Genomic DNA, 19,562 nt, shown 5'->3' with positions numbered 1-19,562 from the left:
TGGATCAAAGAAGGTTGCCCATTCAAGAAATAAATTAATTTATGTGAAGAAATAGAAGTCTTTAATTCTCTTGGATTTAATGAGAATAAAATTTATTCCAGTAGATTATCTTTTTGCTGAATGATTATAACTAACAATGCTTTTAATTTGGAGAAGATAGAAAATCCACAGTGGAGCATCTGATATTGCCAAAACTTGCAGTCCACACAGTAACTAAGGCACACAGTGGACAGACCGTTTTTTCCTGCACTTTTTGAAGTGTTAACTACATCACCTCAGGTTTAATATAGTTGAAAGGAATATTGTCTGGAGAATTTTATGTTTCCTTGGCTTCTCCAGAATGCCTGCTTCTGCAGGTGGGCATTTTCCATTGCCATATGGGGCCAAGGGGTGGCCCTGTGAACATCCATTGAAGAGGTATGGCCAAGGTCTAATTATTTATTGATAGTTGTTCCTGGAAGTTTAGGAATCTCTTTAATAAGTTATTTACCCTCAGTTTTTAAATGCTGTAACTCCTGTCATAATACTTTCCTACAATACCTTCCTTGAGACTATGAACTAGTTTATACTCTCAAAATAGATCTTGTAAGCCTTCCATGTGACTAAGCCCAGATAACAGGGGAAATCATATTTGCAGCACTTTATGTGGATACTGCTTAGCTATTAACTACCATAAAATTTTCTTTCTAGAAAATCAAGATTGTCTCCATCAAGTTGTTCATGAACGTTTGGGTGAGCTACTTCGTGTATTAAAGGCAATAATTAACAAACATCAGAGTCTCAACTCAGTTGACGTTCTAAGTGCTGCAGGAACAGTCATTGCAAAAGTCAAAGGTAAGAAAAATGATCCAATTATTTTATTGTGACTGTAAATTGGGATTGGAAAAGTTTCTTTGTAATATAACATCAAGCAACACAAATTGTGATGCTGTTGTCTGTGTATCTTCCTCAATAAATAAATGCTGATTTTTTAAAAAGTAATGGATTAGGCTTAATTACATTCTCTGTTGTGTACTTCAGCATTTATCAGATACTCATGTGGGTGTTTTCTCTCCATTTGATAATTCAATAGTTATTGGAGGAGGTAGGGGGTGGAGATAGCTTAGGTATTTAAGGTATATTTTTTAAGAAATTGAATAACCATCCCATGGCATACAACAGTATTATTTCTGTACTACATATTTAAAACTGAAGTTTAGAGAAAGTGAACTTACAAAGGTCATATTATATGTTCATATCTGAATTTAATTTTTAATGGGGACTCCACAGCCATAGGATCTGAGATGGGACAGAAGGAAGGGGAGGAATGTCAAATGGTGAAACCTCCAGATTCTACAGATGCCTTTCTTCATGGCTTATGCTCTTAATTTTGCTTTAATACTTCTGAATTACAGTTGAATTGTAAAATATAGCTTGTTCAAAGATTTTCTTTGGGGCTCTATTTTTAATGCCTTAATTCTCTAGTTTGGAGATTGCTACCACTGTTATTTGTTAGATTTATATTCTGACTTACTTTCTTAAGCTCAAGGCAGCATATATAGCATTCGTCAGATTTTCGTCTGACAGTAATAACTCTATGAGGCAGTTTAGGATGAGAGATAATAATTGGCCCAAAGTCACCAAGTGAGCTCTCATGACTGAAAGTAGACTTGATACTATTCAGTTCTCAGTTCTATTCCAGTATGTAATCATTATGCTACTGGAATTAGTCTGCAGCTCAGTCTTTGAAGGATCAATTCAATTGTGTTTCTAGCTACTATTTTAATCAATATTATATTAGCTTGAAGTATGTCTAGCCATATTTGATTGCTGGTATGTTAGTAACTTGAATGTATACTGTTGATTTGAAGATATACATAATTTTATCAGCTTATTCATTTTATAGTAATGTTATTAAAAATTACAACTGCAACAATAAAACTAATACAAACTAAAAAAATAAAAGAATAAAAAGAAAAAATAGAAGATGCAGAAAAGAAAAAAATAGAAAAATAGAAAAGAAAGAAACGAAAGAAAAATAATATGGTAAAGAAAAGAAATATATAAAGAAATTACTTCCCCCTTCATCACAAGTATAAACAATTTTAGTAATTTATCACCTTTTCTTAGAATACAACACATGACCTCTTCTTCCCATATCCCATCTCTTATCTATAAACAACTCCTTAAAGCCTCACCATATCAGTCCTGATGTCAGCAAAAGTCCATTAAGGGTTACCAGAGATAACATATCTATTTTAACCTTGATCAAACAAACTAACTTTATATTCCTGCCTTTTGCTTTTAACAATCTTGATCTTTAGTCCCTTCAAATAATGTCCTAGAACTTGATTTCTTTTCATTTTTCCTTTGTCCCTTCTCACAAAATTCTTCAAAGCTTTAACAAGACTCTTTTGTAAATTCAATATAGGAAAATTATCCAATTTTATTATCAGCTTATTCAGGGGAACAGTTCATGCAAAATTTTGATTCTCAGTATAAAGAGAAAACACAAAAGCAAAATTGCGTATTGAATAACTGGGTTATGGAATTGTAGGAAGAGAGCCATGTTTGTCTATAGTAGCAAAAAATCAGGAGGAGTGTGGTAGCACCTTTTCCAACCTGACAAGCTGCATCTGATGAAGTGAGCTGTAGCTTATGAAAGCATATGTCTTTAATAAAATTTGTTAGTTGGAAAAGGTGCTACCAGACTCCTTTTGATTTTGAGTTATAGAATGAGTCTTATCAACATATATCACTACTCAAAATTCTTTTCAAGAGTGCCATTTGGTAAACATTTAAAGACTGTCCATGCTGACTTAGTTTGATCTAAGGGACAGTTTTTGGGTTGGAGCACATTCCCTGAATTTTATGAGACTAAGGAGATTTATATAAGTGGTGGCAGGATATGTACTAAGATTCTTGATTGTTTCTTGCACTATTATTTGGGAAATTTATATCTTAAGAACAGCAGATAAATCTAGAGCTATGCAAATTTGGAAGCCCAGCTTGGTCCTTATATATGCTTAAAAGAGGGTGATTTCCCTTGACTGCTCAGTTCTTTGCTAATAAAATAGTATCCAAATACAACTAAACCAAGTTTTATTTTGTTTTTCTCCTCTTTTCTCTCTCTGTTTTTTTTCCTTTATATATTTGTGTTTCTTCTGATGCATTCTGAGTGAGTTGGAATATTCAGTCTGTTAAAGTATATGCCATTTCTGAGTGGCATTCTTTGTAAAAGCACATTTCATTGACGTGCATACCGCCTGCCTCCTTGATAAAGGGCATGGTTAGATGCATGCCTCTGTTGTCATTGTTTCATCAGGTGCATATACTGTATCATAACCATTCATCTCAGTTGTAAGTGATGCTATGGAAAAAGGGCCTTTGCCAGCAGACACTTGACACCAAAGTTCCAAAGATGCACAAATCATTGTTTGTGTCCTTATTGTTATTGATAATAAATACTGTCTCCAGGGGGAATGCATATAACGAACTGCCAAACCTGTAGAAAGGTTAGCCAGTGGAATGAGTTTCAAAAAGTATGTGTTGTACAGACACTGCAGAAAGCATAATTAAATTTTGTTTCCATTGTTTCCTATGGCATTTTTTTTTAGAAATAATTTCTTTGGAAACCATCATCCCCTTAGTCCTTTTTTTAAAAAAGTTTGATTAACAGGTAGCATATAGAATGGAACATCATCTCACCTAGATTTGTGGCCCTATGGTAAAAATGAAAAACAAGGGTTGGTTTCAAGTTCTAGTTATTCCCTAATCCAGAATATTTAAAATTTAAAATATTTTATATTGGATAAAACACCCTGTTTCATATATGGTACACATGCCAGAAAACAAGATATTTTGGAAATTCGAACTTCTTACACACCCTATTGGCACAGCAGTCCAAGAGGTTACTGGTGATTTGAAGGTTTCCTGCATGTTTAGCTGGCAAATAACCATCTGTAGAAGTTACTCCATTCTTATCTGATGCTTGCAATTCAGAACAGGTAGTAGTCCTTGCTTAACTATGGTAATTGGGATTGAAATTTCCATCACTAAGCGATGCAGCTGTGAAGTGTGATGTCATGTAACCGTGCTGCTTAGTGCTGGCAGTTCCAGCAGTCCCCAGTTACCATTGTTAAGCAATTCACCATGAATCATTAAGCAAGGAACTCACATGACTGTGACTTCCTGCTGGCTTCCCCGTTGACTTTACTTGTGGGAAGCTGGCAGGGAAGGTTGCAAATTATGATCGTGTGAGCACTGGGGCTCTCCAACAGTCAAAACTTCAAGGATCGGTCCTTAAGTACCACTTGTTTAGCGCCGTTGTAAGTTTGAATGGTTGCTGAATGAGTGGTCATTAACCAAGGACCACCTATATTGAAACCTTTACTATTTTTATTTGCTCCAAAACTTAGTGTGCAGATGTTCCTCTCAACATAATGCAGAAAGTCTTGACTTGCCTTATTAAACTAAACAGTCTTTTTGGAGGCAGGGTTTCTGTTTAGTTTCATATGTTACTCTGTGCCAGCAAAGAATCCATATATTCACAGATGAGCATTTGAATTACTACAGTTGTGGGTAACAATCTTTTTGCATTTTATTTATTTATTACTGCAAATTATATGCCATTGCATTTCCAGAGACTTTGAGTAATTGAATTGGTTTTTATTCTTAATCTTATTATATTAATATACTTATATTCAGTCAATCCAGTGTGCCACCAGGTGGGGGTAGCATGATCTTATACCAATCTCACAATTTGTGAAAAAATTACTTTATTTGGCATTTAATTTATTCCAATAAAATTTAATTATTTTGCATTGCCTACCACATTTGCATGCATGAAATAGGTGGAGGAAAAAATAGTGAGTACAGGTACATCGCATGGAAATGTTTCAGTTTGGATTTCTAAGTGTGTATTAGCAAACATGTTATTACTGTGTAAAACAGCAAATCCTGGGAGAGTTATTTAATGGCCAGGAACTAAATTTTAACTCCTGAGAACATTTACTTCACCATATTAGAAGGAAGTAAATACTTCAGCATTCTGGCATAAAGCCTAAGGCTTAAAACACAAAGTAAAATTCCAGTGAAGGGTCTGGCATATGAGCTTTCAAGTAGCAATACGAATTTTGAGGTTTTTAAAAACATATTCCTGCCATTCCCTTCATATTCCTGCCATTCCCTTTTGTATTCCTTTTTATTATTTTCTACCTACACCTGATTTTCCTCCAAACACATTTTGTTTTATGGAATTATTATGGGGGCAGGGAGAGAATGCAATAATACCCTGGACTGCAAAACTTGAAGCCTATAAAAATTCTAAACTAAAGGAAATAAAATGTGATTTCTAGCAAGTAGTAAAAGAATACAATATAATACAGAAATTTTCAGCAGTATATAATTTTAAATAAATGTATATGTATAATTCAAGTTATAATTATATTTTATTAGACTTCTAAATTATGTTATTATAAATCCAGAGATGGTGGTTTTAGTTTTTAATAATAGTGCTTGGAACCATATGTTTACATTAATTTTTCCCATCTCCGTTAGGTTGCATTCTGACTTGAAAGAGTAGCTGTATAGAGAGCTGCCATTTCCAGACATGGAAACGGTATTACTAATTGTTGTCAGCACTATTGTGTACAGCCAGGATGTCCTGGGGAAAGACTGTTTAAAGCTGATGATAAGTAATATCAGTATGTAATGGTTGAAAGAAGGCTTTAGCATTCTTTGAGTAGAAGTGTTTGGAAATAAGGTAGGAGGAATTAATTTATATTTAAACCATTAAGTACTTATTTTCCAAAATCATTAGTATTTAGGCATAACAAAAACCAAAAACATGCTCATAAAACAGGAAAGGATTTTGTTTGTTTTAGCCGATAGCATTTCCTTGGGGGAAAATTGTTCAAAACGGTTTGAATTATACATTTTTTGCTACTGCTATCTTCATTGTTTTCCCCCTTATTTCATCTTTTAATTTCCAGTAACATTTTCAATATGCATATTAGAATATAAATTTATGTCTTATATACTTAATTTACAATGTTACTGTGTGCTATTAAATTGTTTTTCTCAAATTAACAGAACTCTCTCTTTTATGCCATACAGGATGAGCTAGTGACTGCCTTTGATTTAACTGAACTTTTAAAGTAGTTAATAGTATCAGGCTTTGCCTTTCTAGTATTTCATTCTGAAAAAAATGATATATGCAATTGTATTTTACAAAACCTATTTAGTATGAATATAAATGCACTGTTAAATTTTAGAATATAAACTCTAGGGAAATTGGTTTTAAATACTTCAGTCAATTCTGAAGTTAGTTTTCAGAGCAAGAGTATACATGATGAAACCACTAGCTCTGCATTTAATTTACATCATCAGCAATGAAGTCCATATTGAGTAGTTTATTAGTCTATTATATGATACTAGACAGTTAATTTCTATCAGCTTACTGGAAACTTTTCTTGTCACAAAGGAAGTCTGATGGAATATCTGGTTTATTCAGTTCATTGTGTTGTTTAGACACCTGTCAGGAACATCACAAAGTTACTGTGTTTGAAATTAATTTATATTTATGATATTTTTATTTCTAGGTATAGCTGACTTCTAATTAAACTAATTTATATTTCTTGTAAATTTATTTTCTTTAAATCAAAGATTAGTATTTGATTAGTTTCTTAATGAAATAATGGATTGTGTAAAATATTTTAAAGGATTAAACAGAAGATGTTTCTAAATACCTGTGAAAGATGAAGACTGAATTATGGGGAAGGCACTTTTGTGAAGGGAAATTATTGAAAGAGGCAGTCTTTAGAGACTGGAATTGGTATTGCCTCCCAGTTTCCTAAATTTCTAAGTATTCTCTGCAAAACTTTTCAATTGCTTCTATTGGTGCCAGTGGATGATCACTGCCATGAACAAGTTTTTTTCAGGGAAGTTGTTAGCCTTGCCTTCTCTGGCATCCCAAATTCACAGCATCCCCACGGTCATGTGATCAAAATTTGGGTGCTTGGTGGCCGGCATGTATTTCTGATGGTTGCAGCATCCCAGGGTCACATGATTGCCATTTGTAACCTTCCCAGAGGGCTTCCAACAAGCAAAGTCAATGAGGGAAGCTTAATGACCATGTGATTTGCTTAACAACCGCCATGATTCGCTTAATGACTGTGGCAAAAAAGGTCATAAAATCGAGTGTGACTCACTTACCCACCACATCACATAGCGACAGACGTTCCGGTCCCAACTGTGGTTGTAAGTCGAGGACTACCTGTGTACCAAGCTACATGGAATTACAGATATATGGATGAATTTATTGGCTCTTTAAGAGTCAGCTCAGGAGTCTCCTTCTTTGACAGAGAATTTAACCTTTTCCTTCATCTGGTTCACAAAGATTAGATACTTTCCTGCTTTTAACATCTTCTAGGAAAAATTCTATCTGGGTTGGTAGTTTTTTTTATAACAAGGCAGGTAACAGTTTGGAGGAAGAGTCTATGATTTCATAAAGAAAATACACGGAGAGAAAGATTAATCTTCAGCACCAGATTCCTTTATATATACTGTTGGTCAAAATTTAAATATGCTGAAAATCCAGTCACAAATTTCTGTATTATATAATTTGGCCCTAATCATTTTGATATGTTTGGATGGCTTGTTCCTTCATGTGACTATAGCTTATTTTACTGTTTTTCGAAAATGTTATCATGGATATATTTTTTTCTGAAAAATGTATTTGCTTGCCTTGGTGTTGATCCTGAGTCACTTCAAGTATCTCCTATGTAAAAACACTCTTTTGCTTTGCACTTGTGCTTTCATCTTACAGAATTTTACTCCTGAAATGGACCTTTTAGTATGCAAATGTGGCTTAAAAGAGTAGAGAGTAGAGTTTTGAAATACTGAGACAGAATATTTGCCATCATTTGTTTAAAAAATATTTGGATATCTAGGTCTATTCTCAGTTCTATGTATATTCTAAGCAATTAGTGACAGGTACTCAAGATTATCTAAAATGAACTGAATAAATTACCATCTAGCCCTATTTCTTTAGTTTAAATACGACATAGAACGTATATGGTATGATTTGAGAGCATTACCTAGCTATGAAAATTCCATCTGATAATTTACAGTGCCTCTTTGTTTTTTCTCTTAGCTGTGAACTTTAAGGAAGTTAATGAAGAAAACAAGCGAGAAGTATTAAGTGAAATATTCTCTTCTATTGACTTACTGGCATTTACTTTTGGCAACATGTAAGTTTTAAAAAACATATAATTGTGTTTTTTTAGGGTCTAAAAGCCTTAGATTGTATATATCTGAACCATTACTGTGATCTATTTCTTCATCCATGTTGTTCATTTAGTTGTAATTTTCCTTTCCTAATGCTACTTCTTTTTGTAGGTCTTCTAATGTAGCAAGCTTTTCTTGCTGGAAAGAATTTTTATACTCTCTTTATGAAGGTCTTTGCTTCACTGTTTCCAGTCTTCTCTTGCAGCTGTTCTCTATTAACATTTCTGATTTCTTGAAGCAACATTGGATTACTGCCTGTTTTCTCCAGCAGTGCCTTATGTCTCCTGCTTTCTTCCAATTCAGAACAGGGAAGACTATATCTAGGCAGTGCTGGCTTATTCATTTTAAAGCAAATGACTCAAATTTTGAAGTTACCTGATGTTCAACATTTTCATAAGTAGTAAGGTTTTTCAGCAGTCAAGAATTATATATGTTTAAAATGCTACATTTTATAGCTGAGGCTATCTTAAAATAGATACTGATCATTCCCATATGATATCTGGTCTGAATATTTGTTAGATGTTTGTGCCTATGTAGTAAACCAAAGCATAATTAAATTTTATTCTGACTGTCATGACAGAGTTTCAGACTTCCTTATGGGAGATGTGGATAATGGCTCAGGACTGGGTCTTCCTGTATCTCGGCAAAATCAGGTAAGATGAAAATGCTCTTGAAAGTTTCAGCATGTTTCATTGTGCAGTGGTTGAGAATATAGATTCAGCAAGGACAGTGTAAAACTAAAAACTGCATAGGAACCTAATATTTTGTAGAAACTACAGCTATTAGTTTCTACAAAACTAGAACTAGCTTAGTTCTAGATATAAGTATAAATGGAGGCCAAATAATTTCTAGTAAGAAATTTAAATGAGTTGTCATATCAACTTTGTGATGGATAAAAATATATCTTTATAGAAAGATAAATGTTTACTTCCATAAGCTTTCTTTGTGCTTAGACTGTCGTAACAATATTTGGTAAATGAGCTGGAAAATGTGTTAGTGGATGAAGGTACTGTAATATGAAGAGTTGCATTGTTTCAGTTTCATTGCTGTTGTTGTTGTTCCACTTTGATTTTTATCAAAAAGGCTGCTTAGTTTTTTTCATATTCCTCTTTTTTTCCTTTGAAGTACATCTGTGATCTCCACCATGGCACCTGTTGGCACCAGTGTGCCAATGTATATCTCCTTTGGTGCTCACCTAGCTTGTTGCCTCATTTAACTTCTTACAATTAAAATATATTTTAATTTTAAAAATAGAAAGTTGGAGTCCTGTTGTTAAAAGCATCAATATCCATTAACATTGCTGCAAATATTTCTGGCTCTTAAACGAACCCCACTAGTTTTCTTAGAAAATAATAATGGAAGGTGATAGCACTTTAGAGCTTTGCTTGGAAGTACATCTGCCTAACCAGGAAAAAAATAAGCAGAAGTAATAGTATACTAGAGAGAAACTAGATAAGTGGGGATAATATTCTCTTATATTATGTTTTGTAGCTGATTAAGTCCCCAATGGAAAATATTTTTTGAGAGCATTCTTGATAGGCACTCAGATTGCTAATGTGCTTGGGGACTGTGTAGTACTAATGCACCTGAAAACAATGTTTATAACATGAGTAGAGCAGTAGTATTAGCCCCATCATTCTGTAAATATCACTTGACCTTGACTACAGGTAACCTTTTACTATATGGTCTTTTTACCTACTGTCATATTGAGTAGTTTCTTGGTTAACTGAAAGAATATGCAACTGATACTAAACATGAATCACCTGTGTAACATACAATGGATTTTTTGGTTTTATGGAGATAATATGTTTCACTCATAATCCATCTGGCTTTCTTTCAATATTGACCTCTCCTGTGGGAAATTTTTCATGTTGTATGCATTGAAATGTCTTTGATTTTTAATTATAGCTGTTACAATTAACTTCATCTCTTGTGCCTGGATTATTTAAAACATCTTTTTAAAACTTTTTTTATAGCAACGTAATTTTTACTTCCATGTTGTCCATCTTCATGTGGCACAGGTTATCTAACATTTTTAAAAGCAGAGAATGCAAATAATGTTACCTCAGTATTTAAGCCCATAAATCTTGGGTAATTACTAATGTTGTGCCCTTTCCTTGGTCAAATATTTGTTCAGGTCCACACCAAGAATGCTTTTTTTCCCTCCCTCTTCTTTTAATTTGAGTTTAGCATCTCTTGCCTACATAACTAGAAATTCTAAAATATTAATGGAATTACACTAGCAAATGTTATTATATGCTAATAATGTGTTTTATACACAAACCAGAAATAATCTATTCTTAATCTTATTTCACTATTCTATAAGTTTGGGATTCTGTATGGGTAGTATAAAAATTAAGAGTAAATTAGATTTGTTACCATTGGATCATAGTGATCTAGAAAATGTGACTAAGATAAATTTAACTGGTTTAAATTTTGAGAAGCATCTCTGTGTTTATTCTGTTAAATTATTTTTAAAAACTTACAGGACATTAAGTACATTTCCTTGGCAAGATCATACTGCAAGATTTTAATTAAGCAAATTACAACTACCTGTTTAGAAAGGTGGATTTAACTTTCCACACTTTCAGATTTATCACTGGGCATTTATTCTAGCTTCAGTTACTGTCTGGAATAAGAAGTGTCAGACTTCAGCTCCTCTTTGGCTCAATTGAAGAGTTATTATCAGAACCTGTTAAAATCTTGGCAAGTATTATTTATGAGCGCATCTGCACATGCTGCAAGAAATACGTAGAAAACTTTGGATTACAGATATTATTGTGACCCATTTACCCATGAAAAGCTTACATTATTTGATCATTTCAGTTTAATATTAGCATTAAATCTGTGACATTTTATTGATGAAGTTAATGCTTCCTGGAGTCATGGATACTCTTATCACTGGGGATATTCAAACCAATTAAACAGCAGTTTGTCTGGGATAGTTGAAGGTTTCCTGCCCTGAGGAGGGGGTTGGACTCGAAGACATCCAAGATCCCTTCCAACTATATGATTCTATGAAGTTAAAACAGCAAAAAATTGCTTCAAACATATTGGACAACTCAGAGAACACTTAAGGTTTGCTTATAGTCACATTACTATTGGAGATCCAAGTCAGGAGTTAGAAATTAACCCATATGACTTGGTCTCGCCCCATTATTGTCAATTTTGGGGTTGATATCAGCAGGATTGTTAATATGAATCTGGATTATTTTTTGTGTATTAAAGATGCCTTCGAAGTTATTTTTGTTACTACTATTATGTTTATCTGTACTTTTGTTAATTTAGCTTAATAAAATTTAAAATAATAAGGCTACCTAAATAGGCTTTACGTATAAATGCTTTGCTATGTCATGATTTCTTGTTTGTCTGGTTTTTTATTCCTCCCACCCTGCCTATCATGTATTAAATTTTTTTTAGCTGATGCTAAACAAGTTAAATTTTTTTGTATGCCAGTCTTTTGAAAATCTTTGTGTGGATTCTGGAGGATCATTGCATGAAAGAGAAGGTGTTCAAACAACAGGTAAGCATTTTTAAATGTATGATGACTTTGTGCACCATTTTTATTATAGGTAAATCATAATAGAGGCAATAAATACTAAAAAAGTTATAAACAGTAGATCTTCTACATAAATAATGTAAATATTTATCCTAATTTAAATATTTAAAGGAAAATCATTGGTATTTTAAAATACTCATTGTATTATGAATGAGGTTCCCCCCAAAATTCTAATGGTTCCCAGCCTACTGGTATATTGAAGGGTTTTAAAAACCTGGCTCTTTGTCCAGGCATTTGGAGAGGACAACTGATGCCCCTTTCTTCCTTTCTGTTCCCCTCTGGATTTGTTTTCTTCATATTGTTGTTCTTTTGTCTTGTGCTGTTCTTCTGTTTTTTATATTGTTCTTTGTTTTTAAATGTTTAAACAATTGTAAACCACCCAGAGTCTCTAGGAGTCAAGCGGCATATAAATTTAATACATAATAATATTAATAGTAATTATTATTATTATTATTATTGTTATTGTTATTATTATTATTATTATTATTATGGTTTGTCACACAGTCAGCCAGATATTTAGACTGGATTTGGCATTTTTATCCACCTATCGGGTCCTCCCCAAGGACCTGGGTTAGGTAGATGTTGTTTGATGGTGTTAAAGGTATTCTCATAGGATATAAGCTGTTCCAAGTAAAGCTGCCTTTTGCAGTTGACTGATGGTGATTTTGTCAATGCCAGTGGTGTTCAAATGGTGCTCCAGACATTTTGGGATTGCACCTAAGGTGCCTATAACTACTGATATTATCTTTACCTTTTTTTGCCATAGTCATTCTACTTTTATTTGCAGGTCTTTGTATTTTGTGATTTTCTCCAGTTCTTTCTCTTCTATTCTGCTGTCTCCAGGTATTGCAGTGTCCACTATTCAGACTTATTTGTCTTTCTTATCAGTAATTGTTAAATCTGGGGTGTTGTGTGGCAGGTGCTTCTCTGTTTGAATTCTAAAATCCCAGAGCACTTTAGTTTCTTCATTTTCTATTACTTTGTCTGTTTTGTGATATTATTATTATTATTATTATTATTATTATTATTATTATTATTCTCATTCAAATCTCAAGAATTGTTTACGCTACTATTAGAATGAACTTCAGCTATTTATATTATTTTTTTCCTGTTAAACCATTACAAAAGTTCTATAGGATTTGCTAAGATATAATTCTGTGAACCTTTAATTTGTTCTAAAAGCTTTGTCAGTTCCATTTAGCGTCAACTAGCATTAAAAAGATTACAACTGCTTTGGTGTTCACAACTAATGTCTAAAATGTGCTTTTTTGCATTTGATGCTTTACTTTCAGGGCACCTTAATGCTGAAGAAATTGATAACACTCTCCTAAGAAATGATAATGGAATCAAATCTGCTCTATCCTATGCTAAAGCATGGTCAAAATATGCAAAAGACATTGTTGCTTGGGTAGAGAAAAAGATTAATTTGGGTGAGTAGCTTTTACTGGCACCTAGAGTTGTTGAGAGTCAGGCAGCATATAAGTGTGTGTGTGTAAAAATAAATAAATAAAGATTCCCCTCTCACCTCTGGGTGATATGTGTCTTCCTCAATCTCGGGTCTTCTATCTGAGGCCGGGGGTTTGAGGGTTTTGTGCAGTATCTTAGCTGTTCCTAGCACTGCGTTCTTCTGGACAGAGAGCTCTGATGTTCCTGGGATTTGTTGGAGCCACTCTCCCACCTTAGGAGTTACAGCCTCAAGTGCTCCTACCACCACTGGAACCACTTTGGCCTTTACTTTCCACATCCTCTCTAGTTCTTCCTTCAGGCTCTGGTACTTCTCCAACTTCTCATGCTCCTTTTTTTGAGGTTGCTGTCACTTGGCACCACTACATCTATCACCACCGCTGTCTTTTGGTCCTTGTCTACTACCATGATGTTTGGTTCATTGGCTAGTACCTACCTGTCCATCTGGATTTGGAAGTCTCACAGGATCTTAGACCTGTTATTCTCCACAACCTTCTGTGGAATCTCCCATCTGGACTTGGGAGGGTCTAGCCCATATACTACGCATAGATGTTCTTGTACACAATTCCAGCTACTTGGTTTTGCCTTTCAGTGTATGCTGTTCCTGCCTGCATCTTACACCCTGCCACTATGTGTTGGGCTGTCTCTGAGGCCTCTCTGCACAGTCTGCACCTTGGGTCCTGTCCAGTGTGGTAGACCCCTGCTTCTACTGATCTAGTGCTTAGTGCCTGTTCTTGCGCTGCTATGATTGGTGCCTCAGTGCTGTCTTTTAGTCCAGCCCTTTCCAGCTACTGGTAGGATTTCCCAGTGTTAGCTACCTCAGCTATCTGCTAATGGTACATCCCATGCAGGATCTTGTCTTGCCATGGGACTTCCTCTGCTTGAACTTCCTCCCATGTCAGCTGCTGCCTCAGACATTCAGCAGCTCATCTTTGGATGCCATCTTACTGATGTACTCCTGGATGCTCTGGGTTTCATCCAGGACAGTGGCTTTCACATTCACCAGACCCCGCCCGCCCTCTTTCTGGCTGGTGTACAGTCTCTGGGTGTTGGACTTGGGTGGAAACCACTGTACATTGTGAGGAGCTTCTGGGTTTTCACATCCGCAGCCTCCATGTCTTCCTTTGGCCAGCTCACTATACCAGCAGGGTATCTGATGACTGGCAGGGCATATGTGTTGATGGCATGGATCTTGTTCTTCCATTGAGCTGGCTCTTCAGGATCTGTCTTATCCTTTGGTAGTACTTGGATGTTGCTGTCTTCCTTGCCTCCTCCTCATGGTTCCCATGTGACTGTGGGATACCAAAGTACTTGTAGCTGGTTGGTATGTCTATTATGTGGCCCACTGGTAGTTCCACCACATCAGTCTTAACTACCTTCCCTCTCTTTACTACCATCCGGGCACACTTCTCCAGTCCAAATGACATCCCAGTGTCCTCACTGTAGATCTGTGTCAAGTAGATCAGCAAGTCAATGTCTCGTTCAGTCTTAGCATACAGCTTGATGTCATCCATGTAGAGGAAGTGGCTGATGGTAGTTCCACTCTTGAACTTGTATCTGTATCCAGTCCTTGTGATTATCTGGCTGAGGGGGTTCAAGCCTATGCAGAACAGTGGGGACAGTGCATCACCTTGGTATATGCCGCATTTGATGGCCACTTGTGCGAGCTATCTTGAGTTGACTTCCAGTGTTGTCTTCCACAGTCCCATTGAGTTCTTGAGGAAGGTCCTTAGTGTCCTGTTGACTTTGTATAGTACCAGGCATTGACAGATCCATGTGTGTGGCATTGAGTTGTAGGCTTTCCTGTAGCCAATCCAGATTATGCTCAGATTGGTTTACCTTGAGTCTCGGGGGACTGCTCTGTCTATGAGCAACTGGTGGTATGAGCCTCTGGTGTTGTTCCCAATGCCCTTCTGAGCTGTGCTCATGTACTAGCCCATATGGTCCTGTAGCATAATCAAAATATGCAAAGGACATTGTTGCATGGGTAGAAAAAAGGTTAATTTGGGTGAGTAGCTTTTTCTGTCACCTGGAGTCGTGGAGTCAGGCAGCGTATAAAAGTGTGTGTGTGTGTATACACATACATACATACCAATTTTTATATGTATATCTAATATATAATTCAGTCTATTGTTATGATTGTGCTACAGACTGCCAGTAATATGACTTCTGAATTAGTAACTATTTCCTGAAATGGAGTGATTGCCTGGTTCCTGTGCCTGGAAGATTGTAATAAAATAGTATCTAATTAAGATTACAGAAAAGTCTGTTTTTATTATCACTAGTGCTTCTTTTTACAGAAATGGAGTATGCTAAAAGTCTGGCAAAAATAGCAGAAACCACTAAGACTGTTATTGGAACTCAGGTGAGTATTCAGTTAAGAAAAGGACATTAAATGTATTACTAAATCATTACTTTTTTGATGTTCAAAATTAAATGAATTTCAAGTTCCACTCTGTAATTCCTAATTATTTGGTAATTAAATTATCTTGTATCTTCGAATCTGAATAATTTGTTATAATAAAGTATATTCAGTTATGACAGGATGCAGATGTTTAAACTGAACAGTCATTTAAGTACTATTATTTAAACAAACTAAGCATTTTAAAATCACTTTAAACAAGTGTTATATAGGAGTTTAATTTGGCATTAAAGCTGTTTAAAACATTTTTCATTTAAATAATTGGAAATCTAAATCTTAGGATATTTTGCAAAATTACTAGCATTACATTATGTGTTTTTGCTTGTAGGACTACATGCCATTCCAGTCAATATTCATAAATGCATTTCAAAATGATATAGAGAACAGTCAGCTTTGGCAGCAGACAGCAACAGCTCTCCAAACTAATAAATTTTTACAGGTAAAGAAAAAATCCGCATAGAAGCATTTCTGTGTGCATAGTTGTTCATAGGTATGTGAACTACTAACACACAACTAATACTTCCTTACACAGTTCATTTTTCTTGTTTAGCCACTCCTTGGGAGAAAAAATGAATTGGATAAACAAAGAAAAGAGATAAAGGAACTTTGGCAACGAGAACAAAAAAAAATGGTGGGTATCTTTGTTTATTATACATCTTGTTTACCCATTTGAATTTCTAAACTTCCTTCTAAGCATAAATCATGACATTATATTAAAAAGGAAGGTCTCATTTCAATCCAGCTCAGTTCTTGCTCTCATCATAGACATTTCCATGTACCTTTATGATGACAATACAGAAGTGGTTTGCCATTGCCTTTTTCCAAGATTATTTTTTGTTACCAGCCTACTCTGCACTCTTGATAGTCTCCCCTCCAGTTATTGACCATATGACCCTGCTTTCCTTTTGTAGATCAGTTGAGGCTAATTAGGTGCTGCCACCTAGATAGGTTTAAAAGTTAGCCTCTCTTGAGCTTGACACTTAGTGACCACAGAGAGATATCCATCTTAATTGTAATCTGTTAAATAAATATCAAAATTGTATAACTAAACAATTTGCTACACATCCTCTTTTCCCTTAGTGATATAAGGATCATAGTTTCCTGTTTGCCCTATACTTGGATCCCTTTATCATAATTATTAATTTTTAATAAGTAGAAATGTGCTTGGAAATTACAAAATCATATTGATTTAACACATTAATATCCTGTGCTACAAAGTGGACAGTGTAAAATGTAATGTAAAAGGTATTTTTCTTTTGGAATGTACAGCAAGAACTGGAATCTTGTGTAAGAAAAGCAAAGCTATTATATGTTCAGCGGCAAGATGAGTATGAGAGGGCAAAAACAACAACTGTTCGTGCTGAGGAGGAACATATGACCTCCAATGGGGGCATTACAAAAGATATCAGCAAACTAGAAAAGAAACGTAAACTAGAAGAGGAAGCTCTCCAAAAAGTAAAGTATCAACTTTAAATATATCACTTAAAAATATTTGACACATAGGCTGATGTTGGCTTTTATCTATTATTTGAATCATATGCTTTTGTATGATTTTTTATTATGGGTTATTTAAGGAAGGGGATTTGAGCTGTTTAACTGGATTTTTTTTCTATCAATACTTATTTCTTTATGTTTAATTTGTTGTAGGCTGAAGAAGCCAATGAACATTTCAAAGCCAGCATGGCTGAAGTTGAAGAAAAGAGAAATGATCTAGAAAATTTCAAAAGTGATATTTTAACACAACTACGGGAACTAGTTTATCAATGTGATCTCACACTAAAAGCTGTAAGAATATATAATTTAATGTATCTTAAATTAGAAAACATTGAGTGATTTTAAAAACAGTAATATTACTTTGCCATAATGTGAAAAAGATTTGATGCTTTCCTTATTATTTTAATTATTATGAAACCCATTATTATAAAACAATCAATGCCTTACCTCAGATGATTTTTCTGGTACAAACAATGGTAGTTCAAACTTTAAAGTGTAGTCTTCCTATCTCCTAGTATTTGAAAGGGGAATATATGAAAGAGGAAAGTGTTAAACCTAAAACTTGTTCTCATGGCAGGAAGCTATGATTTCTACTTGTCTGAGCTAGAATATTAGAAATAGCGCTATATATTTTATAAAGTATTTTATTTATATATCCATACACGTGGTTGGCCCACTCTCTCCATATAGAACTCTAGATAACAAATGGCAAAAACACAAGTTCATAAAAAAATTAAATTCACAGTTAACTCAATTAAACTCAGATCTGAAAAACCTGACTGAAGAGAAAGGAGTGTATAACTTCCATTAGCTCAAAAATCATACCACGCTTTTCATGGAATGTTGAGGGCCCCACCAAATCTATGGGGGCTTTGAACGCTGCAAAATGGATGTTGGTGAGCTGCATTTTTGTGCCCCTGCTAAAGAGGACAGTCTGGAAATGAAGAGAGACATCTCCAGTGCTAGAACCTCATTTCCTGTATGATTGTATCAGATCTTCTTTGCCATATTTACCTTTTTTGTATAGCAGTATAGCTTCTGGTATATTTGGTTGATAATGCCAATGTTTTCTTTTTTTCCTTTGTATACACTGGTACTAAGCAAAGGATCTCAGGTTTATCTTTCCTTTAAAACAACCTTTAAGAATTTGAAGGTCAGCAAGTGGGAAAAATGCAGCTGCAGTTTAAACTTTGGTTTAAAGTTGCTTTGTTTTGTAATAGGGTAATTGTAAAGAGTATGTAAACTTAGAACTGCTATTTCTAGAGTTTTGGTCTCCTTTTAATTAAAATAACTGTATCTAAAATTTTGTAGTTTCTTTGTATTTTGCTGTTTCTAAAAAGTGCTGTGGAACATTTTATGACCATTAATAAGCAACAAATAGCAATAAGTACCCAAAGTGGCATATGAATAGCTCGTTTCTAAAGTAATTTACAGTATTTAACCATAAATTAGTAATTGGATATTAAACCAGTGAGTATGAGAAGTTTCAAAATCTTGTTTATATGTGAGGTGGGAAATATTCTTCTTTTGTTTGCAAAATGGAAATGATTTTTATGTTGATAAATACCAATTAAGGTACCAGGCTAGAAACCAGGAGACTGAGTTCTAGACCTGCCTTAGATATGAAAGCCAGCTGGGTGACTTAGGCCAGTCGCTCTTTCTCAGCCCGACTCACCTCACATGGTGGTTGTTGTGGGGAGAATAGGAGGAGGAAGGAGTATTAAGTATGTTCACTGCCTTGAGTTATTTATAAAAATAATAAAGGCAGGATAAAAAAATCTAAAAAAAAATGTGAATTCAGAATATAGCAGCCTTAGATAATGAATTTCTCTTGTATAGATATCGTTTGCTTATGCTTCACTAAAGAAACATCTTATGAAGTATATTATCTATGAAGCTGTACTTATTGAACATATGCTTGTAGAAAATGAAATGTACATCTCTCTAAATGCTGATGATGCAGAAATGAACCAAGAACAGTAATATTCTGAACTTGTTTTTCATTCCCTGTATACATGGGATACCTGTGAATACTCCTTGTATATATTAAGGATTTATCCCAGTATCATCTCTATTACTTTGGACTGAATGCTATCCTTGGAAATAATCATGGGGCAGATGGCAATTGTCATGGTGCTAACTGGGTCTTTTGGGCATAAATAAAAAATATTTTTATTAATTGCCCCGATGAAACTCCAGTGTAATCTGCAGTTGGATTATGAGGCTACAAAACCATGAGAATGTTACTTCTTCCATGCTGCTTCAGGACTTAGAGAATACAGTGGGGCAAAAAAGTATTTAGTCAGCCACCAATTGTGCAGGTTCTCCCACTTAAAAAGATGAGAGAGGCCTGTA

At 34.7% G+C, this 19,562-nt stretch overlaps 1 protein-coding gene across 2 annotated transcripts in view; it reads left to right on the top strand.

Moving 5' to 3' along the window:
• ARHGAP29 (Rho GTPase activating protein 29) overlaps positions 1–19,562 on the top strand; it is a 63,177-nt gene that overhangs the window by 27,983 nt on the left and 15,632 nt on the right. For both annotated transcript variants that reach the window (XM_088154444.1, XM_088154443.1), the window contains exons 3-12: positions 691–834; positions 8,135–8,231; positions 8,849–8,921; positions 11,725–11,791; positions 13,120–13,257; positions 15,592–15,656; positions 16,042–16,152; positions 16,264–16,344; positions 16,983–17,168; positions 17,361–17,498. In XM_088154444.1, coding sequence (XP_088010570.1) covers positions 691–834; positions 8,135–8,231; positions 8,849–8,921; positions 11,725–11,791; positions 13,120–13,257; positions 15,592–15,656; positions 16,042–16,152; positions 16,264–16,344; positions 16,983–17,168; positions 17,361–17,498 — 1,100 coding nt within the window. The remainder of the gene's footprint in view (positions 1–690; positions 835–8,134; positions 8,232–8,848; positions 8,922–11,724; positions 11,792–13,119; positions 13,258–15,591; positions 15,657–16,041; positions 16,153–16,263; positions 16,345–16,982; positions 17,169–17,360; positions 17,499–19,562) is intronic.

Source organism: Python bivittatus, unplaced genomic scaffold (genome assembly GCF_059951505.1).
Source record: "Python bivittatus isolate LINGU-HERP-01145 unplaced genomic scaffold, Pbiv_v1 ctg000700_np1212, whole genome shotgun sequence".
NCBI lineage: Eukaryota > Metazoa > Chordata > Lepidosauria > Squamata > Pythonidae > Python > Python bivittatus.
This window is presented reverse-complemented; position numbering and strand designations above follow the sequence as displayed.